The following is a 25214-nucleotide window of genomic DNA, read 5'->3' as shown; positions in this document are numbered from 1 at the left end:
AATTACCCCTGTTTTCAGTCTAACATTTAGTTCCTCTGAATTTGTAAATGGAATGTTTTCAAACATAGTCATAATGCAAATTTAGTGACTACAACACTCAAAACTGAATGATGATGTTCCTATGAAAATCAACATTAAATTCCAGAATAAGCAACACAAGAATTAGGAGAGATGCCCTATTGGGCAGACTTTATTACAAATAAACAGTTTCAGTACTCTTGTCAGTATCTGAAGTCACACTGCAACAGAAATTAAGTACAATTTTTATGTTATTACAATAATTACTTGGGTTGACTAGAATCATATACAGTCTATTTCTTAGGCGCATTTATTATAAAACAGTCAGCAGAAGTAAAATGTTTCTCAAACAATAAAATAAAATTGTTTAACAATATTACATATTTAGAAACTTAAGCAATAAATAAGTTTAGCTGAACAACAGGAATTTCCACAGCAAATAAATATTGGTTTTGTACACACCACTCAATATTAAATATAGTCTAAAAATATTTTGCAGTCGCTACAATTTGACAATTTTGGCCACATTGCATTTTTAACAGGAAACAGAATTTTAATTGATTGGTACATTTTCCCCCAAAGATTTTCACACTTATGTAATATATCACAGGTTTTAATCCATTCACCATATAAAGTGACAGATCTAAAAAATTAAAAATCAAATGTTTGGAACAATTGTCTTTCAGGTAATTCATAGGGAAAGTACCAGTTGATTTACAAAAAGGAAAACCTTGAACAGTTATTTTTAATGTCCGAGGTCAACAATTTTCTGCTCTTTATATTTTGAAAGACAATTGAATGGCACAAAACATCCTGAACTTTGGTTTAGTTGTGGATCACATAATCATCTACCATCATTTTGTATTGTTACTGAGGACTTCAGTTACAGCACTTGTTTTACTTCTTATGTCATTAGGAACATTTGAGTCTTCATGTTTATCAGCTGATGAAAATATGCTTGAATTGAAATTTGTGAGTGATATATTAGGTGCCAAAACAGTTGCAATTTTACGCTGCCTTATAACCACTGTGGGTTTATCTTTGTTTACATCATTGTTAATGTCTGTTAATGGTAAAAAAGAGGAAGAGGTAGGTGTTGGAGATTTGTTGGAAGACTGCCCAGCCTCTCTGACCAATATCACAGCTTCTGAAGGAGACTGGTTAGTTGTGGAGTCTAGATGATCACAGGAACTTGAGCTAAGATTGGCTGTCTCATTGGTTGTTTGATTAACATCATACAACTTCTCTGGACTGTTTCCATTCCTACTGTTCTCTTTTTCTTTAATGACTTTGGCCCCTAACTTTGTCAACAGAGTTTTGTCACTGGATGGTGCGTTGCAGTCTTCGGATTTAATAACATTTGATAGTCTTGAAGATCCCAATGCACAGTCTTCACCATTTATACGTAAGGAAGCATTGCCTGTACCAAGCAGTTCATCTACTTCTATAGCAGATTTCTGTAAATGTACTCCAGATCCAATGATACCTACTTTTGGCAGTGTAATACCTCTTCTATTTGACAAAGAACTCCTTTCCTTATACAAATCTGGATGCTCACAACCTCCCTCTGTTCGTGATATTTCAGTAGATGCAATGCAGGTAAAATTAATAGCTTCATCTATCATTGGTATATCCCCATTATCCTGATGTAAGGGCCCTGAATACTGCTGAATTTGTGCTTGTGACTTGAGTCCAAGCCTATTATTTACAGAATACTGAGTAGTAGGAAACTTAACTCCTGACAACACATCACTCGTTAACTGTTTTACACATTCACTTTGTTGAGAGACATTTACCAAAGCTGTTGTACCACTACATGAATCCAGATATACATTTGGTTCATCACCAGCTGCACAGAGAGAAACACTATCAACACACAGTTTCTGACTAGTATCTCCGGTAGGATGGTTCTCATTTCTGTAACCCACTGGAAATGGAAAATTTGACTTGTCAGTAATATTGCTAACATCACTGACATATACTGTTGGAGTTGAAGCAGATGACATGATGTCTTCTGTATCTTTAGCATCCTTGTTAGCAAGTAGGGATAGTGATGGATCATCTCTCGAATGTACTGATAAAGCTGGCGATGACAGAATTGCAACTGGTTCCTCGTATAACTGAAAAGAAATGCAAATTTATTTCTACAAGCTACACTTTCAATACTTTCACAAATGTTTAAAATTAATTTTAGGGAGTGAAGGTGCAGTGATTGAATGTCATTTTTAACAGCACATATGTTTCTGTTGTACCAGTGAACTGCAGTTAGTTGAAATTCTTAATAAAAAATCTTTACTGAAGAACTATACACAATCTTTAACACATGCAATGACAGGTAATTGATCAACCACACTGTTTTGTGTGAAGTGTTTTATGGAAAAACAAAAGTAGCGTGACCATTTTAACCTAATACTGACACAATAACAAATTCTGTTGCAATAAAAATGTAGCAGAATGAGAGTGCAGAGTGTAAAGAAATGAAAAATATGATAAACATTATTGATTACAGATAAATCCTCCTACGTCCCAACACTATTGCAAATTGTGGCCTTCCTTGAAGTGCAGCAGATTGGTGAAGTCTTCAACTTATTTCAAGAAAGGCCACATTCTGCAAGGGCACCAAATTCTTGGATGTTTTCTTTTATATACACAGAATGAGTTGCATAAACATAACACTATGAGTTTGATAAACATAACACTACTTTTATTACCTGAACTGTTCAAGATATTGAAACATGGTTTTCAGCAAATCATAATATATTGAGGGAGTATCCCTTTATTATATTATTAACATTTTTAACTCTTGTATCAACTGAGAAACTACAGTGCATAACAACATATTTCTCTCAATGGTTTTTGAAAGCTGTAGAAAAGAAGTGGACAGTGATAAAACTTGTGTCCAACCTTAAATAATGCTTGTTAATCCTGGTGTTAGTTTTGGCACTATACACGGCTCCCATGTCAGGCTCCATCATCAAATGCAGCATGTAGATACATACAGACTACGAAGATGAAAGTTATTTCAACTTGTCCTACTTTATAAGATAGAGATACAGGGTCAGATCTGACTTTTGCAACTAAAACAGCATGTAGACTTCTAGTACACATGAAGGACCCTAGGAGAATTATTTCAAAACTGTTTATGTCCATATGTTTAAGTGAGCAGTATTTGTGGAAATAGCTGCATTTTCAATAGGTAGAAAGATCTGAATTTGATTTTGTGTTGGCAAAAAGGTTATCTGATGTGTATTTACTCATAAGGAATCCCTCGAGTGTGAGGTCGCAAAAGGCCACTGTTGCGGCACTTGATGTCCCACATATTATCTACCAAGTGACCACAATATTGGTTGCTAATGGCAACAGGGGGTGGGACTAGAGGTATCCAGTGGTGAGCACAGCATGAGGCTACAGAGCATAGTTGAACTACTTAGGCGACGAGTAACTCACAGCACTGCTACAGTGCTAGTGGTGTCGAAACAAAGCAGAACGATGATAAACAAAGTAAACATTGCATTATATCTAGAACAACAGTTGCCGAAGTCAACATTTCGTCAGAAATGGATCCAGGAAATTTTGCAGCATGAGAAACAAGAGTCAGATGAACTATTAGCATTTCTGCAACATGAGTCAGTGGAATATGTGGTGTCATATACGCTTGACTGTGCAGACAATGTATATGAGAAGTACACTGATGACAATACAAAGGACAACAGCTGTCCAAGGAGTGGATGCTAAACATAATAATGTATATGGAAGATCATCTGCAGTGCAGTGAAAAAAAGACACACCCAATTCACAATTATGACCTAGTTTAGAATAAATCTGCAGCAATATGACTGCACAGTACATAAGAAAAACTATGGATATTCAATACAATTTACAGGATGTGCATGACAGTCACCTACTATGTTATGCACAGCAAACTGTACGTGACATAGATTACAGTGAATTCAAGGGAAGCAGTGGATGGTTGCATTACTTCAAATAGTGCTACAGAATTGGAAGGCATAAGGTAACAAAATTTGAAACAAAGCATCAACTTGACAATGCACAGCAAACTGCAGAATCAGCCTGAAATTTTGTAGATGAGATAAACAAACTTATTCCATTGTTCAGCAAGGAATTTGCTTTCAACTCCAACCAATCAGGATTTGAAAAGGAAATACATATGAAAGGAACCCTGGAAATTAAAGATACCAGGAGAGTTGTATCAAGATCAACTAATATCAGTGCCTTAATGCATTCATATCAATTATGCCAACTGTTAATCTGTATGGTAAATTGGCTAGAAAGTTATTTACTGTGCTGCGAGAAGTTGGAGGTGCTCTGTCACCTATGATTCTTTCTTGTGTGCATAATCTTGTGCAAGGGCAGTAGGAAATATTTATGTCACAGCAAGAGTGGGAAAATGGGTGTAAGAGAAGTACAACTATGGTGTGAGCACTGCTTTTGGACAATAGCTGGTCAAAATGACTTGTTTTTGCATGATTTCTGATCTGCATATAAAAATCATACTCCTTTAGAGCATACTATCCCCCCTGAAAAGTGTGTGACATTGAAATTCATACCACATGGAACCACTGGACAAATTCACTCTCTAGATGTTTGTTTTTTCCTTGCCTATAAAACATATTATCGCACTATCTGCAGCTATGCCTTTAAAAATAGCCAGTTTCGCGGTAAGGTCCACCTCAGACTTTTTTGCATTTGGTTACATTCCATCAGTTCTCAGCACCCCATTACACCAATATGGTTCAATATGCATTCTTTAAGAGTCAGTATCGAGCTGAATGTCCTGCACGGTTTGTAATTTCCAAGGAGTTCCCCGTCGATCTCGATGGGGAGAACATTTGTGACCACCGTGGTGCGCCATTTTTCATTTGGTGTTCATGGTGCAAGTTATTGCCTTGTTCTGAATAATTCTTGATTGTTGACAATGTCCATTTTGTGAAGTGTAATACATACATCCCATAGAAGGTTGATCTCTGTACATCCTGGACACTTATTTTCTATCACCCTCCTGATGCACAACTGTGAATAAAGATACTACTCTGACATGTGTATTCAATTAACTGAGTATTTCATTCACTATGATTTGATAACTACCAGTCTCCTACAAAATAAATACTTTCCTTAAAAAAGATGTTGTTATGCTTCACTTTAGCAACTGCTCAAACTGTTTCTCATCAGCTACAACACACATTTCCAATCAATGCTTGAGACACAGATGAACATACAAGATTATTTCAATGGATGATATAGTGGTGCATAACATCAGTTATGGTTAGAGATTCATGACAGAATAAAGCTAGGTGCTCCCCACAGAAAGAAACCTACAGGAGTGAGGAGTACCTGGCTGGCCTTTAACTGCAGGATTCTGTCCTATCTCAATGACCAGGAAATTTTTTTCCAGTCACTGTTTGTATTAGAACAAGAGAAATGTGAGCTGGACAGCTGTTAAAATGACCTACATTTAACATGGCTGACTGAGGTGAAGTGAGATATCACAATGAAATCACATATGCTCTACAACCACTGCCACTGCACATGAAGATTCCAATAGGAACTGTCTGTAGCTCAGTACTGTATATTACAGAAATTTACACTACCATTTTTCCTCGTGTGTTGCAGAGTAGCATGACAAAATTCAATACAATGTTTAAAGTCACAATCTAAGAGTTCCTGTTGTAATGACAGGTGAATGGAGTGTAATTTATGTCAATGAAAGATATGAATGACAGACATCTGGCTGGTGCTACATCCCTTGGAAATATGTCTTACGCAACTGTGCAAATTGATGAGCAACAGAACCACAGTAGCTTCCTTGTGTGCTCTGTCAGCTACAGCTCTCCTCTTCAGCCTCAGTCTGGCTGTTTGAATTAGTGTCCAGATGCATACAAAATCCTGGCATGAGTAACACTAGAAATCTAGGTAGATATCTTTATACTGCCTTATTATACTGACAATATGCTACTCAAATAAATTGTAGCTTTTCGTTATTGGTGTACATGTCTGCATGCAATAAAGGTTAAGAAGAAATGAGCAGTTATAACATAGCAGGCAGGTCTATACATGCTATTTCCTGTTAATTCTGCATTGTAGATAAGTAAACAGTTGAAAGAGTTGACATAATGACAGAGCCTTGGAGTTTGAGCCCTAGGTGGTGGTATTTACACCACAATAGTGGATTTCAGCCACCTTGCCCATCAAGTTTACATTTCTCAAAAGATTTTCAAAAATTTTCAACATAAAAAATAAGTATACTACTGAACCCACTTTTTAAGAACTTTCAAATGTTGTTAAGAAGTGTACTGCTCTATTCAAAATATCTTGGTTCAACATCTCGGTTGATACAAATCTTATGGTTGGTGGTTATGCTTGTGATCTTCAGTCCAAAGATGGGGTCTGATGTAACTTTCTACACCAGTCTATCCTGCACAAGTCTCTCATCTCTGCATACTAATTCAACCTACATCCATCTGAACATACTTAGTATAGTAAAGCTTTGGTCACCATCTACAATTTTTATCTCTTGCAAAATTTCAATCTTTTTGCTGCTTATAGTTGTTCCATCAATTTGTAAGTGCATTTCTAGTGACAATATTCAGTCAAAGACTAAAGGACTGAAGGACTGAAGACAATGCACCCATCTAAAGCCACAATGTTATATAGTGAAAAGATTAGGACAGACTCCCACTACAAGGAAAGTCTGCTACTATTGCAGCACTGGAAGGATGATGTACGATGAATATTTAAAAAGTAAGAGCCGTTTGCTTATATTAAAATGTTGGCAGCTGAGAACAAACTAGCATGAATAAAGCACCATTTATTATATGTTTAAGAAGCCACAAAAGTCACTGTGTTGATTAAGTACTTGTCTGACTATGTATCATAATGGATTTGAAACTCATTGTCAGTCACACAGTGCATCCTGTAAGTTTGTCTAGTTTATAGGCCTTAGTAGTGAGTAAAGGAAAGGTTAGACAATGGTGCTGAGACTTAAAAGTGTCCATACAAATGTGAATGATGAAGATCCAAGTGACTGGTCCAGTATCAAGACTAATGAAACCGTGCAACAAGTGGACCAAAAACTGTTATCTGTTGACGACTGGTGCTCTGCATGCTGAATTTCCTCATGTTTGATGCATACTATTTACACTGTTATCATGTAAAAGCTTAGATATTGCAAATTTTGCCCAATGTGCCCATTGATAATGTTTATGCACAAACAAAAAGAGCAAAAAATGTCAAATGGATAGGTGTTTTTGGATTGCTATGGACAAGCTGTAAATTGTTTGTTTTCCCACATAGTTACAGACAATGAGATATGAATATCCTACACCAAACAGAATCAAAACAACAGTCAACACAATGGCCCTAATCAGGTTTGCAAAATCAGAAAAATTCAAGTAATCTCTTTACTTGAATCGAAAAATCATGGCTATCATTTCCTAGGATGAAATAGGGATTCTGCTGGTCAATTTAATGAAATGTGAATCAGCAATTACAGCAAAACACTCACCAAATTGAAACGTATTGCCCAAAACTGGCATGTACACAACTATCATCCACAATAGCTCTCATCCACAAAAACACATGTTCACACACCTCTGCTCTTACAAGCATTTCCATTGGGAACTTATTCAGCATCCACTCTACAATCCCAACTTCACACTCAATGACTATTACCTCTTCTTGCAATTGAAAAATGCCTTGGTGGACAATAGTTTAAAGATGATGAGGAACTTAAGACCACCACTGTTAAAATGGTTCACTACCCAGGCAAACAACTTCTATGTGGAGGAGTTGAAGAAGCTAGTGCAAAATTATAAGTGCTTACAAGTGAATGGCAATACCATGGAAAAGTGAAGTAGGTCTACTGGAAAATAAAATCACCAAAAAAAGCTTTATCTAAATAACATATAAAGTTTCAACTTGTGAAGTGATAAAAAGACACATTTAAATTTGGCGAGAAGCAGAGGCCAATTACAAACTCTGTGACAATACCAGTTGTATTGCAGAAAACAGACAGAAATATTAACAACAAAACATACTGTTATGAATACATGGAAACTCACTGATGATGCTGTAATAACACTAAGGCACAACATATGTGGGCACAGAGATAAGAAACAAGCCATTGTGTTTTGCTCAAGGCAGAATTCTCAAAATATATTTAGAGCTCAAGCAAACACAGGTGCAAATGTGAACTTTCCTGAAGTAAAATCACATAAAGATAAATATATATGTCTTTATGTTGACAAAATAAGTGATTTTCAAATTACAAGACAAACATGCTTGACACGACAGATCTCATTTCATGAACAAACAATTGCATATAACTAGGCGCACAACAGCATATAACTCAGCACATTGACCATTCGAGCTCACTGTGGCAGCCTGTATCCAACAAAACATGTTCAGAAAACTCTCTTGTTGCTGCTTGCAGACCTCTTCCCAGACCCCTTCCGCTGAAAGTATCTCAGCAAGTGCATTCACATTAACTTCGTTTGTAGTTCTCATACACCACAATTAACAGCATCACACAACACATTCACACATCACTGTATGTGCTATATTCCTATGAAGGGTAACCTGGCTCTGTACTGTCATTAATATACATATGACTGCACAAACAAGTAAGTATTGAGTTTTAATGCATTAACAATGGGAGAGGGTGAACCATGTACCATGCCACATGGTAGGAACACTAGAGGTCATAGTGCTAAAAATATACCACTTTTATGAAACTGTTGCAAAGATCTTCTACAGGGAAGATAATATGAAAAAGTACAGTTGTATGTAGTGTAACTGTCACATTTTTTTGCAAATATTTCAAACATAAAGGATATCTTCTTAATTGTCAGTTTATGGAATGAAGGAGGTTTTTAACCTACTGTTAAGAAATAGTTTTACTTCAAATGAATTTTCCATACCACATCAAAAGTCAAGTCGAGGAAAAGTTCTTGGATAAAACGCCGTGCCATAAGACGATATGTAGAATGGGCCAACTTATAGGATACTTCTGAGTACAGACAAACATCCTGGAAACTTGCTGGATATTTTTGTTTCAATCTGAAAAATAATCCAAAATCAGCAATACAATTAACTTCGAGATAATTAGGAGTAAAAAATACAAAAGAATATCAAACATATTATACATTGTTGCTGTAGACTTTAGCTGCAGTCTACTTAACTCATTGTGGGTTCTATTTAATCCACACAATATTTCAATAAAATGATGACATTAGAAATACTTTGGCATATTAGTTAACAGCTAGAATAATGATATGACAAGACTGTGAAACAAAATATTCCTATTAAATAGAACTCACACATGATTGGAGCTGTTATAATGGTGACATTTCAACCCTATAACTTACAAAATATTGAAATTCATCAAAACACACAGTGAGGGATGCATTTCACATCATTTTTTTAAAATGGGTGCATTTTGATCCAGCTGTGGTGTAAACACTTGTCTATCCTTTATGTGGATATATTTTCATCAATTTTGCATGTATATGTTATTCTTTTCAATAATCAGTTGTAAATGACAGTCAATTATGAAAAAAATATACACATAAGGAGTATAAAAGAATTTCCTACATAACTCCACTTTTCATGAGTTTTCTAGTTGCCAGAAATCTACTTGTTGTGCCAACCAAGAGTTAGTCATTCTTCATGTGTCTCTCTGGGGTGTTTTGCTGTGACATTTGTGTTTTAAATCACAGAGAACTCAACTGTTAGAAGCCCTTGGGGACAGTGATAAACAACAATGTGTAGAGTTTTGTGGATTCATTCTGGGCATGGAAGATAATTTCCTTTTCAAGTTTAGTGTTCAGTGATTAGGCTATGTTCCATTTGAGTGAAAAAGTGAAACACCACAATGCAAGAATATGAGTTACTGAAGAGCTACGTATCATTGTTAGTTGCTCCAGGCTTTCATGCTATGTTGGTGGTGTACACTTTCATGATACTGACTGAGATAAACTGTACAGTGTTCATCTTCAGTACACCAGTATAGAAGTTGTCATAGAATTAGCTAAGTAAAAGATCCATGTGATTTGCACATTTATTTATATGTCAAAACAGACTTTGGAACTTTCCTTTGTGTGTGGCAGATTAATGTGCTGGTCTGACAGTCCAGATTCACATATTTTATGCTTCACATTGCTGCTGCATAATCTTTCATTGATTGTATCAATACTTTTTTTATTGTGATATAGACACATGAAAAAAGTTTTGCATCACCTCGGTTCCCAGAGTTCCGGAACCTGTACAGAAAACTGGAATAGAGATCAACATAAACATCATTTCTACCCTTTTTACTGCTCACGAAAACCACACATTGCATGTTGTACCACCATACAGCGAGACCTTTAGAGGTGATGGTCCAGATTACTGTTCACACCGGTACCTCTAATATCCAGTAGCACATCCTCTTGCATTGATGCATGCCTGTATTCGTCATGGTATACTACCCACAAGTTCATCAAGGCACTGTTGGTCCAGATTGTCCCACTCATCAACAGCGATTCGGCGTAGATGCCTCAGAGTGGTTGGGGGTCACGTCGTCCATATGCAGCCCTTTTCAATCTATCCCAGGTACGTTCAATTGGCCACTGGCCACTCTAGTCGAGTGATGTCGTTATCCTGAAGGAAGTCATTCACAAGATGTGCATGATGGGGGTGCAAATTGTCATCCATGAAGACGAATACCTCACCAATATGCTTCTGATATGGTTGAACTATCGGTCGAAGGATGGCATTCACGTATCATACAGCCATTACAGCGCTTTCCATGACCACCAGCGGCGTATGCTGACCCCCACGTTAAGCCACCTCAAAACAGCAAGAAACCTCCACCATGCTGCACTAGCTGGACAATGTGTCTAAGGCATTCAGCCTGACTGGATTGCCTCCAAACACGTATCCAACAATTGTCTGGTTGAAGGCATATGTGAGACTCATCGATGAAGAGAATGTGATGCCAATCCTGAGCGGTCCATTCGGCATGTGGCTGGGCCCATTCGTACCATGCTGCATGGTGTCGTGGTTGCAAAGATGGACCTCGCCATGGCCATTGGGAGTGAAGTTGCACATCATGCAGCCTATTGTGCACCGTGTGAGTCGTAATATGACATCCTGTGGCTGCACGAATAGCATTATTAAACATGGTGGCGTTGCTGTCAGGGTTCCTTCGAGCCATAATCTGTTGGTACTAAAGTAGTAGCCCTTGGGCGACCTGAGGAAGGCATGTCATCACCAGTTCCTGTCTTTCTGTATCTTCTCCACGTCATCACAACATCGCTTTGGTTCCATCCGAGACACCTGGACACTTCGCTTGTTGAGAGCCCTTCCTGACACGAAGTAACAATGCACGCACGATTGAACCACGGTATTGACAGTCTAGATATGGTTGAACTATACAGACAACATGAGCCGTGTACCTCCCACCTGGTGGAATGACGAACTGATTGGATGTTGGACATCCACTGTCTAATAGGCACTGCTCATGCATGGTTGTTTACATTTTTGGGCGCGTTTAGTGACATCTCAACAGTCAAAGGGACTGTGTCTGTGATACAATACCCACAGTTAATGACTATCTTCAGGAGTTCTGGGAACTGAGGTGATGCAAAACTTTTTTTTGATGTGTGTATTATGAAATTTCAAACATTTGTGAGACATAATAAACTCATAATGTTATCTTCAATTGTAGGCTTAAACTTATTTGTACACTTTTTTGGAAACAATAAGCCCATCTTCATTTAGAACAATTATTCTCTAATTTTATTAAATAATTACATGAGAAACAGATTATTTTTGGGAATTTTCAGATGCTTACAAAACTATATTTCTTAAATTTTCATGATACGGGTGTTGTGGATAACTTATTTTGTAGCAAATCATTTGTCATTCACAGTTAATGGGAAAGAATAGATAACCCGAATTTCAGTGTATATCAACGCAAGTAAACATTCATTTTAGAGAATATTAAGAAGTTAGCACTGTGTTGTGCATAAACTAATTAGCAGTTAATCAGTATTTATGATTTAGTTAGTGTAGCACATACTGTAACTAAGATAGTGTATTACATCTAAGTTTTCCCTTTCATGATGAGTGTATATTACCTATGTTTATTGTAAATTAACTCTCTTTTGAGTTTGTTACCGAATATAATTAAACTCAAAAAGTTTTAGGAAACCAGTAATTCTTACCACAGGTTTTTCGGTTGCCTTAATAGAAATCTCTATTTGTATATTTGCTTCAACTGTTGTAGGGAATTAGTAATTTTTTAGCTGAACACGTTCAATGGCTAAGTGTAAAGTTATTTGTTCACAGTGTTGTAACACTTTACACCAGCTACAATGCAGCCCCACTGTGAACACTGTTTTTGAACATGGGATGAGTTAGTTGACATTCGCAAGCAGGTGAAAATTGCCCTGGCAACTGTCATATGATTGGTGGCAGCTGCAAATTGCTGTGTTGGGAGAGTTCCTTCCTGAGAGTCATGTACCGGTATCTGTGATATATTAGATACCTCAAGTATTACCCTCTCCTGTAGGCCCTGTTTCCTCTTCAGGAAGTATGAGATCTGTCCTTACTTGTCTACTTGATTGCCAGTGGTGTGTCAATGGTAGATCTAGGTGTCCTATGCAGGGGACACAGTGATCAGGGATGGCTCAGGGTGTTACACTGATTCTCCTAACCAACTAATTCGAAGTGTTGTCTTTCACTGAAACTGTTAAGTCCTATGTCAAGAGATGGCAGATGCAAAAGGGTAGGGATCTATCACTCGTTGGAAGTTCAAAGGTATGGCGAATAATGGTCCCCATTAGGGAAATAGAAGCAATGGACAGGAAGGAACACCAGGTGCAATCAGTGTGTACGCTTAGGGTCCTCATTCAACCTGTTGAAGATGCTATTCCAGCAACTACTGAGGGATTACACTGCACCCAACTGCAGACTGTGGCACATGTCAGAACAAATGATGCCTGTAATCTGGGCTCCAAGGTCACAGTTGCATCATTCCAGTGACTGGCAAGAAAGTCTGAGAAGATCAGCCTCGCAGATGAAGTTTCACTGAAGCTCATGATTTGCAGTATTGTCCCCAGAACTGATCGTGGCCCCCCTGGTTCTTAGTTGAGAGGAAGGGGTAAACCAGAGACTTTGAAGGTTCTGACAATCTAGGTGGCAACTTCCTGGACTTGTGTAATATGGTTGACAACTGTAGGGGTGCACTACACATCAGTTTGTGCTACAGATGTAGCTGCCTGTGTGTGGGGTGCATACACGGGTTTTTTAGATTAGGCGACTCTTTATCCTGTCCAGATAACAAGTGCTGTAGGAGACCCAGAAGCATAAGTGTAAGATTCAAAAGAATGCCTCCCCCCCCCCCCCCCCCCCAGGCAAGAGTATTAAAATCTTAGAAGTTAACTGTCAAAGCATTCACAACAAAGTGCCAGAGTTTGAAGAGCTCCTGAAAAACAGTGAAGCTCACATAATACTAGTAATAGTAAGTGAGTTGAAACCTGAAATGGATAGCAGTGAGGTTTTTGGGGAAAATTTAAATGTATATCAATAGCATGGGTTAATGGGAAATGGAACTGGTGTATTCATTGCATTAGACAAGAAACTCAAATCTGCCGAAATAGAAATCGAGGCTGCATGTTTGAGCAAGACTCGAGCATCAGTGGTGTGCTTAAAATGGTAACTGGATCCTTCTATCACCCAAGAGACTCACCTCCTGACGTAACCGAAAACTTTAGAGAAAAGCTCAGTTCGCTTGTATGTAAGTTCCCCACTCACAGTGTACCTATCGGTGGAGACTTTAATCACCCAACAATCAACTGGGAAATTACAGTTTTGTTAATGATGGACTATGAAACATTACTATATGCCTTCTCTGAAAGCTACGTAGAACAGATAGTTTGTAACTCCACTCATGATGTAAATGTATTAGACCTAATGGCAACAAATGCCATTAGACCCCTTTGAGGATGTCCACATCAAAGCTGGTATCATGACCATGACGCAGCTGTAGCAACAATGATTACCGATGTACAAAGGATAACTAAAACAAGTGGAAAAATATATATGTTCGGTAAACTAGATAAAGAACTGTGGAGTCATATCTCAATCAGGAACTTGAAACTTTAAGCACAAGACAGGACGATGTAGAGGAACTATGGCTCAAGTTTAAAAGACTAGATGACTGTGCACTTGATAGGTATGTACCAAGCAGAACAGTTCATAATGGGAGCAGCCCTCCATGGTATACAGTCACTTTGAAGGAACTCCTAAAGAAACAGGACTACTGCATAATAGATGTAAAACAAAGCACAGTGCTATAGATAGAGAGATGCTGACTGAAATGCATTTGCCTGTCAAGGGAGCAATGTGTGAACCTCCAAAGACTACTGTAGCAGAATATTGTCAAATGATCTTTCACAAAACCCAAAGAAATTCTGCTCATATGTAAAGGCTGTTTGTGGCACCAAAGTTAGTGTCGAATCGCTCGCAAATGAGACTGGAACTGAAGTTGAGGGTGTCGAAACAAAAGCTGAAATGTTTCATTCCATTTTGACATGTTCATCTATAAAAGAACATCTAGGAGAAGTGAACCAATTTAATTTTTGTACCAGTGAAAAGATGAGTGCAATAAGTATTAGTGGCAATGGTGTCAAGAAACAACTAAAATTGTTAAAATTGGACAAAGCTCCAAGGCCCAATGGAATCCCTATCAGATTCTATACTGAATCTGCAGCTGAATCAGACACTCTTCTAATTATAATCTATCACAGATCCCTAAAACAAAAAACTGTGCCCAAAAGTTGGAAGAAAGCACAAGTCACACCTGTTTACAAGAAGGATAGTAGAAGTGATCCACAAAACTACCATCCAATATCCTTGACATCAGTTTGTTGTAGAATCTTAGAATATACTCTGGGCTCAAACATAATGAGGTATCTCAAACAGAACAATGTCCTCCATGCCGATCAGCATGGGTTCTGAAAACATCAATCATGCAAAACCTACCTCACACTTTTCTTATATGCCATACTGAAAGCTTTGGATCAAGGCAGCCAGGTAGATGCAGTATTTTTTGACTTCTCAATAGCATCTGACTCAGTACGACATCTATGCTTATTGGAGCTTGGCCTTGGGTTTGGGTTGTTTGGGGAAGGAGACCAGACAGCGAGGTCATTGGTCTCATCGGATTAGGGATGGACAGGGGAGGAAGTCGGCCATGCCCTTTGAAAGGAACCATCCCGGCATTTGCCTGGAGCGATTTAGGGAAATCACGGAAAACCTAAATCAGGATGGCCGGAAGCGGGATTGAACCGTCGTCCTCCCGAATGTGAGTCCAGTGTCTAACCACTGCGCCACCTCGCTCGGTCATCTATGCTTATTATTGGAAGTAAGATGATATGGGGTATCAAACAAAATTTGTGATTGGACTGAGGCTTTTTTGGTAGGGAGGACACAGCATGTTATCTTGGATGGAACGTCTTTGTCAGATGTAGAAATAACTTCAGGTGTGCCTCAGAGGAGTGTGTTGGGACCCTTATTGTTCATGTTGTATATTAATGACCTCGCAGATAATATTAATAAGAACCTCAGGATTTTTGTAGATGATGCAGTTATCTATAATGAAATACTGCCTAAAAAAAGCTGTATAAATATTCAGGTAGATCTTCAAGATTTCAAAGTTGTGCAAAGACTGGAAACTTACTTTAAATGTTCAGAAAAGTAAAATTGTGCACTTCACAAAATGAAAAAAGAGTATCTTATGACTATAGTATCAATGGATCACAGCTGGAATCTGCCAACTCATACAAATACCTGGGTGTGACACTTTGTAGGGATATGAAATGGCATTATCACATAGACTCAGTCATGAGTAAAGGAGGTGGTAGACTTCTGTTTGTTGGTAGAATACTGGGGAAATGCAATCAGTCTGCAAAGGAGTTTGCTTACAAATCACTCATGTTATCTGTTCTAGAATTTTGCTCAAATGTGTCGGACCCATACCAAATTGAACATACACAGAGACAGGTAGCATGAATTGTCACAGGCTTGTCTGCCCCATGGGGGAGTGTTGGGAGTGTTGCAGCAGCAGTGAAGAAATTCACTTGACACTCTTGAAGAGAGACGTAAAATATGCCAAGAAAGTCTGCTTACAGTGTTTAAAGAACTGGCTTTAAACGATGACTCTAACAATGTACTACAACCACCTACATATCACTCACATAGTGATTGTGAGGACAATATTAGGTTAATTACAGAATGCAAAGAGGAATTTAAACAATCATTCTTCCCGAACTCCACATGTAAATGGAACGGGAAGAAACCCTAATAACTGGTACAATGGAAAGTATTCTCTGCCATGCACTCCATAGTGGTTTGTGGAGTGTATATGTAGATGTAGATAGTCGAGCACAAGAGACAGACTTCATAGCACCATTTGTTTTGCACAATTTTGCCAGAAAAGCTCTGTCCTTTTTCCAGAGAAGGACAGGAATCACATACTTCGATATGTTGTATAGCTGGCTTTTATCAAAATTAACTGAACATGCCAGAAATATCATTTTTCAGCAATATGGTACACCACTACACTGACAAATATAAGAACAGTATTTCTCAACAATGAGCCACCTGAATAATGGATCAGCCATATAGGGCATGCAGATCTCTCGTTGCACCATTGGTATCCAAAATCACCTGATTTTACTAAGGTTTTTGTGGCAGTCTGAGAAAACTCCACGTATGTATCTCCCCTTCGGACAAATTTGGGTCAAGTATGATGCTGCAAAGTACCAGCAGTTAATGTGGTAACCCACATTGACACAGAAGCATGGGCCAAGTTTTAACTATTGTGTGGATGTTTACTGAGCATCCAGTGGAAGGTATACTGAACATTTATACTGTATAAATGAAAACCTAAACGTAATTATAGGTTGGTTGGTTTGAAGTATAAAGGAACCAAACTACTTGGTCATCAGTCCCTTGTTCCATTGAACTAAGTCCATGGGATAAAACTTAAAACATACAGGAGACACCACAGGAGTTCGAGATGGACAAAAAGTAAAAACACAAAGCTGAACACACTAGGGACAACAGAAGTCAGGAAAAGCACAGACATACAAGAAACAGGCAGAAGAGCTTAAAACAGTAAAGCAGATGGCCTGGGATGGCTGATCACGGGGATAAAAAAGGAAGAGACAGCCACTCTGCAACACATTAAAATCTCTAACCTAAAAGGACAAGGGTAGAAAGCACAGGGAGACAAAGGACAGGAAATAAAACTTAAACTGAAGAATAAAAACCAGCGTCATGTAGAAAATATAGAACCAAGTTAGCTGTGGAGGCAATGTCTCCTAAAATAGAAGGAAGAGAGTCAGGGAGATTAAAGTTCCGTCTTAGGGCAGCGAGATGTGGACAGTCCACCAAAAGGTGGATCACTGTCAAACGTGAACCACAGCAACAACACGCCAGAGAAGACAGCCACGCGTCAGCCACGTGTGGCCGATGTGAAGGCGGCAGAGGACCACAGAGTCCCTGCGAGAAGGCCGTAGAGAAGACTTCCACTCAGTTGTGCTCTCCTTGATGGCGTGGAGTTTATTGGGCGAAACTAAGCTGCACCATTCAGCATCCCAAATCCCGAGAACTTTGCAGCGTAACACCGATCGGAGGTCAGGTTTGGGTATTCCAGTCTCCAGAAGCAGCTTACGAGTGGCCTGTTTGGCCAGTCTGTCAACGAGCTCATTGCCCGGGATGCCGACATGCCCTGGGGTCCATACAAAGACTACTGATCGACCAGATTGTTCAAGGGCATAAACCAACTCATGGATAGTTGTTACCAGAGGATGGCGTGGGTAGCACTGATCAACGGCCTGTAAACCACTCGGCGAATCACTGCAGACCAGGTAGGACACACCGGGGCAGGAACGAATGTGCTCAAGGGCACGAGAGATGGCCACTAGCTCGGCAGTGAAGATACTGCTGCCATCTGGCAAGGAGCACTGTTTGATACAGGCTGAGTGAGCATAGGCAAAGCCTACGCTACCATCAACCAGCGAGCCGTCAGTATAGGTGGCTTCAGAACCCCGGGATTCGCCAAGGATAGATAAAAAGTGACTGCGGAGTGCCTCAGGAGGAACAGAGTCCTTATGAAAACGTGATAGGTTCAGCCGTAGTTTTGGCCGAGGCATACACCACGGAGGCATATGTGTACGGACCCGCACGAGATGCTGGAAAGGAAAGGACTCGAGTTCCAATAGTAGGGAACGGACACGTACAGCGATCGTTATCCCTGACTGAGACCACCGTTCCGGGAGATGAATCACAGTGCTCGGGTACAAAAGACGGTAATTCAGATGCTGAGGAGAGCTACGGACGTGTGCCGCATAGTGGGCAGTCAGTTGGCAGCGCCTGATGTGCAGTGGAGGGACTCCAGCCTCCACTAGTAGACTGGCCACTGGGCTCATTTGAAAGACAGAGCCCGCAGTGGTGCACAGTATCAAGCAGCTGCAATGCTGAGGGTGCTGATGAACCATACACTACACTCCCATAGTCGAGTAGTGACTGAACTAAGGCTTTGTAGAGCTGCAGCAATGTAGAGCGATCTGCCCCCCAAGTGGTGTTGCTCAGGCAGTGGAGGGCGTTAAGATGCCGCCAGCACTTTCGCTTCAGCTGACAAATTTGGGGGAGCCATGTTAGTCGGGCATCGAAAACCAGTCCTAAAAAGTGATACCCGTAGTAGATGGCCATCAAGAAAAAGTGCAGGGTCAGGGCGGACTGTACATCGCCGACAGAAGTGCCAAACACGGGTCTTGTCGGCAGAGAAGTGAAACTCATGGGCGAGAGCCCATGACTGCGCTTTCCGAATGGCTCCCTGTAGTAGTCGGCATTCAGCAACACAAATGGTTGAGGAGCTGAAATAAAGGCAGAAATCGTCAACGTATAAGGAGGGCAACAATGACGGCCCTACAGCTGCTGCTAGGCCATTTATAGTGACTAAAAACAGTGGAATTTTGAATACAGAGCCTTGCAGGACCCCATTCTCTTTGATACAGGAGGAGCTAAAGGAGCCTCCTACTTGAACATGGAAGGCACGTAGGGAGAGAAAGTTCCATGTAAAAATTGGGAGCGAGCCACGGGGGCCCCACTCGTGCAATGTGGCAAGGATGTGGTGATGCCAGGTTGTGTCGTAGGCCCTCTGTAAATAAAAAAAGATGTCTACCGGATGTTGGCACCTGGAAAAAGCCCTTTGGACGGCAGACTCAAGGCACACCAAATTATCTGTCGTCGAGTGGCCTCGGCGGAAACCACCCTGGGATGGAGCCAGAAGGCCCCGAGACTCCAGGAGCCAACACAACCTCTGGCTCACCATTCGTTTGAGTGATTTGCAGAGAACATTGGTGAGGCTAATGGGGCGGTAGCTGTCCAACACTGCGGAGTTCTTCCCAGGTTTCAACACTGGGACGATGACGCTGTCTTGCCACTGGGACGGAAACACTCCCTCGCCACAGATGCGATTCAAGATATACAGAATCTGATGCAGTGAGGCCACACACAGATGTTTGAGAAATTGGGAGTGAATTCGGTCAGGGCCTGGAGCTGTGTCAGGACAATGGGCAAGGGCACTGAGGAATTCCCACTCATTAAAAGGAGCATTGTATGGCTCAGGATGGTGTGATGTGAAAGACAAGTGCTGTTGTTCTGCCCGATCTTTCAATGAACGAAAAGCCTGGTGATAACTTGTAGATGCAGAACACCGAGCAAAATAACTCGGCAATTTCACCGGAGTCGGTGCACACTGTCCCATTTACTGAAATCCCAGGCACCCCCAGCGGGATCGGGTAACCATAAAGACGGCAAATCCGAGTCCACACCTGAGAGGCAGGCGTACGAGAACCAATGGAGGAAAAATATCGTTCCTTGCACTCTTACTTCTGTCGTTGTATCAGGCAGTGGGCATGGGTACGGGCACGGAGCCACTTAAAAAGAATGAGTGTCTTCAATGATGGATGCCGCTTATGTCGTTAGAGGGTCCGCCTACGCTCTTTGATGGCCTCAGCGATTTCCGGCGACCACCAAGGCACAGTTTTACGCCGAGGGCACTAGGAAGAAAGAGGAACCGCGAGTTCTGTAGCTGATATGATCGACGCAGTGACCTGCTCGACCACCAGATTAATAGAGCCATGAGCGGGAGTGTCAACAGTGGCAGCAGATGTGAAAGCCAGCCAATTGGCCCTATTAAGGGGCCATCGCGGCAGACGTCCAGAAATGTGATGCTGGGGTAGTGACAGGAAGATTGGGAAGTGGTCACTACCACACAAGTCTTCATGAACCCTCCAGTGGACGGATGGTGAAAGTCCTGGGCTGCAAAGCGAGAGGTAAATGGCCAAATAAGTGCCATGAACCACACTGAAATGTGTGGGGTCTCTTGTATTTAAATGGCAGAGGTCGAGCTGAGAGAGAAGATTCTCGACATCTCTACCCCGGCCATCCCACAAGAAGTTATGGGCGTTGAAGTCCCACAACAGTAGGAATGGTAGCGAGAGTTGGGAAATCAGAGCAGCCAATTCATTAAGAGGTACTTGACCATCCAGAGGAAGGTAGACATTACAGACGGTAATATCCAAGGTTGTCCTTATCCTCACAGCAACAGCCTCTAAAGCTGTATGAAGAGGCACTGATTCAGAGTAAACAGAGGTAAGGGTATACAGACATACGCTACCTGATGCCCTGTTACAGTCAGTCCGATTTTTATAAAAACCCCGATAGCCATGAAGGGCAGGGGTCCACATTACTGGGAGGAGGAGGAGATCAGTGTTTAACGTCCTGTTGACAACGAGGTCATTAGAGACGGAGCGCAAGTTCGAGTGAGGGAAGGATGGGAAAGGAAATCGGCCGTGCCCTTTCAAAGGAACCATCCCGGCATTTGCCTGAAGCGATTTAGGGAAATCACGGAAAACCTAAATCAGGATGGCCGGAGGCGGGACCACATTACTGGGAACCAGGTTTCTTGGAGTGCAATACAGAGAGCAGGTGTTGAGCTCAAAATCTGCCTTAGTTCAGCCAAGTGGTGGAAAAAACCACCACAATTCCACTGCAGGATAATGCTTTCTGTGTTCTGTGAAGGCATGGAAGGATGGAGAATGCAGGTTACTCCCCAGAGTCAGTTGCTGCTACTGGTGGAGGACTAATGGCTAGGAACATTTTATCGGAGGCATCGGCGAGAGCTAGATCCTCAAGGGACACTAGAAGCTCCACCTCGTCCTCAGAGGCAGAACTGGTGGGTAGTGGTGGAGTGGGGACCACCGGAACCTCTTTCGGTGGAACGGGTTCTTTCTTCTTCTTCATCTTTGGTTTGTCCCCCCGCCGCTCTTTCGAAGTTTACTGAGAGGGCTTCCCAGAAGCAGCATCACGTAAGGTCAAAGAGTGGGAAGCCCTTCAACCTGCAGCCTGTTGCTCCTTGAGCCACTGGCTAACTTCCACTTGTACACTGTGTGGGGCCTTTGAGGGTAGAGCCCCAAGGGACCCCGTAGGTGGGAGAGGGGCCGAAGAAGGGGGGCACACTTTCAGCTCAGATGCAGGGACCGGCGGCCCCGACGGTCGGGAGGGCATTGCTCCCGAAGATGGAGGTGTGGGAGCAACAGTGAGAGGGGGAGCCCCCACCGCTGAGGGGGCAGGTGTGGTCACTGAGGAACTGGAAACTTGTGCAGTTGTGACGGCATATGAAGCGTACATGCGGACTGGGTTTAACTGCTCAAACTTTTTCTTAGCCTCCGTGTAGGTTATACGATCCAAGGTCTTGCATTCCATTATTTTTCATTCCTTCTGCAAAACTGGGCACTCCGGCGAGCAAGTGGAGTGGTGCCCCCACAGTTGACACAGACAGGAGGGGGAGCGTATGGAGCGTAAGGATGAGAAGGACGTCCACAATCACAGAATATAAGGCTGGAATTACAGTTGGAAGACATATGTCCAAACTTCCAGCACGTGAAACACTGCATAGGGGGAGGGATGTATGGCTGGACATTGCAGTGATACACCATCACCTTGACCTTTTTGGGTAAGGTGTCCCCCTCGAAAGCCAAGATGAAGGCACCGGAGTCAACCCTATTGTCCTTCGGGCCCCTGTATATGCACTGGACGAAGTGAATACCTCGTCGCTCGAGGTTGGCGCGCAACTCATCATCGGACTGCAGAAGGAGGTCTTTGTGAAAGATAAGACCCTGGACCATGTTGAGACTTTTATGGGGCATTATGGAGACAGGAACATCACCCAGGTGGTCGCAGGTGAGGAGCATCCTCGACTGAGCAGATGATGCTGTCCGAATTAGGACAGACCCAGAACACATCTTGGACAAACCGTCCACCTCGCCATATTTGTCTTGTAAATGTTCAACAAAGAACTGAGGCTTCAAGGTGGTGAAAGATTCCCCATCAGAATGCAAACAAACTAGGAATCGGGGTGAATATGGCTCATGGTGTTCTTTAGCCTGACGTTCCTCCCAGAGTGTGGCCACGGAGGGGAACGAGTTCGAATCACATTTCCTGACATTGAACTGATGCTTTCCTCGCTTTGAGACTGCTGGTTGAGGACCAGCGACAGATGACAGACTCTGCTTCATTGCGGGTCATCCGCACTGATGCCACCCACTCCGACCAAGGGCCCTCCCCACGGGCACCACCCAGCCACATCAAGGGCCACCTGGCAGCATGGTCAATGCCGGGAGTCCCGTTGCCCCAGGGAGATAGGCATTTACTCCTTGGCATACATGGGGAGTTAACGGTGCAAGCATCAGTAGAGCGATCCCCGTGTTGTCAGGGGGCTACAACAAACAGGGTACAAGGCAGCCCCACCACAACAGACAGGCTACTGTGCTAGATATTAGTTGAAAAGTAGTCCATGGTCATTGTCAGTGCACAGTGCATGGTGGAAATTGCACCCAGGAATGTATCCATGCCCAAGAGATGGAGAGCAGGTGGGACTGCAATGCAACAATGAATAAGCTGGCTAAAGGTCTCAACGCACGATGGATACAATGCACCAAGTAAGGCACTTTTCCCCAATCAGCTCACTCTTCAGAATAATTTTGAAATATGGAGGTCAAACCCAAGAGGGGACCATCACATAAGGGCCAAAATGTTTGAGACTCCTTTTAGTCGCCTCTTATGACAGGCAGGAATACTGCAGGCCTATTCTTAACCCCGAAACCGCAGGGGGCCGTAATTATAGAATCCACCCCAAGGTTGTATGTTCATGCATGTGGAGCACACATAATTAGATGGTTCTTTTGAAAACAAAGATTTTTTTCACCTCTATGCACAACTTAAAAAATTCATCTGAAGTTTCTAATTTTATTCATGTAGAAGATATAGTCTTGAGAAATCCGATGGATCTTTTTGAAACACCCTGTATTATGAATGTGCAATCTAAACTGTCATGTAATGTTATTCAACATCTTGTACATGTCACAAATATTCATTACAAAAGTAGTGCCCTGCACGTGACCACACTTATGTCATATTCAACTCTTGTGGTCTTGCTTCTATTCATGTCACTGTAAAAAACAAACAAAAATTAATATAAGAAAGGTTATGCTTACAATGTAAATATTTTGCCAACTCATTTCATGGAATAACGTGATGCATGAAATCTCATACATGTATTACCCAGTGCTGTAAGACATGTTACATTTTTGCTTAAGAGCTGTTGCTCATATCCCACTAGTTCTATGTTGTGTATGAGAGTGAAAATCTGGGTAAAACATCAGTTTCAAAAATTAAAACATCTCATAACTTCTAATTTATGGTATAATTAAATACATCAATTTTATGAAGGTTTTCAGAAGGCAGACCACTACTCCATCCTATAGTATCCAACAGTCATTTTCACATAACAATGTTGAACCATTTTTCAAGTATGACAATGATTAGGACAACCCACACAAAAAGCACTTAAATTAAATGAGATGTAATTACTTACTGCAGCAAAGATTGCTTTGATATCTTGGTCCACACTGGGTTGCTCATACGTTCTATGTTTTTTAAGATTCGTTTCCGAACGAAGGATTTGCTCAAGACAATATCTTCATCTTCTTCTTGTTGGGTTGGCGCTGCACAAAACATTTAAAAAACATTAAGAGGCATAGATTATTGAGAAATGAAGTAAATATTTAAAATACTTTAAGTTCAAGATGTCTTCTTCAGTACAAAAATAGAAAATACAGGTTTGAGAGAGAGAGGGGGGGGGGGGGATTGGGGGGAGGCAAAGGGGATGGGGGGAGGCAGAGGGGATGGGGGGGAGGCAGAGGGGATGGGGGGAGGCAGAGGGGATGGGGGGGAGGCAGAGGGGATGGGGGGAGGAGGGGGAGTAGTAGTAGTAGTAGTAGTAGTAGTAGCTGTGTGTGTGTGTGTGTGTGTGTGTGTGTGTGTGTGTGTGTGGATGGGGGGGGTTGCTGAATCTGACAACTGTAGTCTTCCAAGAAACTATCTACCATACGTAAATGAAGCCAGAAGTCTATGTCACTCTTGGGCCTACACAATGAATGTTGACAGATTTCTCTTTACTTGTTTGCCTGTCACTTTAATTACAATGGCATTTTATTGGTATTTAAAGTAGTACTTCATCAAGTGTCGCCGGCCGCGGTGGTCTAGCGGTTCTAGGCGCTCAGTCTGGAACCGCGCGACTGCTACGGTCGCAGGTTCGAATCCTACCTCGGGCATGGATGTGTGTGACGTCCTTAGGTTAGTTAGGTTTAAGTAGTTCTAAGTTCTAGGGGACTGATGACCACAGATGTTAAGTCCCATAGTGCTCAGAGCCTTTTGAACCATCAACTGTCATTTCATATACCATATGTTATATACTGCCTCTCTTTCAAGTTAATATTATAAGCAATACAGTGCACCTCTGTTCTTTCACTGCTCTCCACATTTAATCATGTAGGCTGTCAGTGAAATCAACACAAGACATTAACAGCAGCACAATAAGCATATAACCACTGGGGGGAAATTTACTAAGTGGATGTGGAGATTTGGTAAGACAAACTAAAAGCAAAAATAATGTAACACAATGTAGAAGCAATAGAAACATCAGGAGTATCATGGAACAATAAATAATGAATTTTGAAATATTTTAACCAAAGAATCATATTATTAGTGAGACTCAAAGA

At 41.4% G+C, this 25214-nt stretch overlaps 1 protein-coding gene across 1 annotated transcript in view; it reads right to left on the bottom strand.

Moving 5' to 3' along the window:
• Window positions 1-202: 202 nt before the first annotated feature.
• LOC124721523 (rapamycin-insensitive companion of mTOR) overlaps window positions 203-25214 on the bottom strand; it is a 277266-nt gene continuing 252254 nt past the window's right edge. Inside the window, exons 27-29 of the mRNA XM_047246541.1 lie at window positions 24029-24158; window positions 8955-9093; window positions 203-2138 (exon numbers count right to left, since the gene is read on the bottom strand). Of these exons, the coding sequence (XP_047102497.1) occupies window positions 873-2138; window positions 8955-9093; window positions 24029-24158 (1535 nt within the window). The 3' untranslated portion in view covers window positions 203-872. The remainder of the gene's footprint in view (window positions 2139-8954; window positions 9094-24028; window positions 24159-25214) is intronic.

Source organism: Schistocerca piceifrons, chromosome X (genome assembly GCF_021461385.2).
Source record: "Schistocerca piceifrons isolate TAMUIC-IGC-003096 chromosome X, iqSchPice1.1, whole genome shotgun sequence".
Classification (NCBI taxonomy): Eukaryota; Metazoa; Arthropoda; class Insecta; order Orthoptera; family Acrididae; genus Schistocerca; species Schistocerca piceifrons.
Note: the sequence above shows the minus strand (reverse complement) of the source record. Positions and strands in the feature narration are given on the sequence as shown.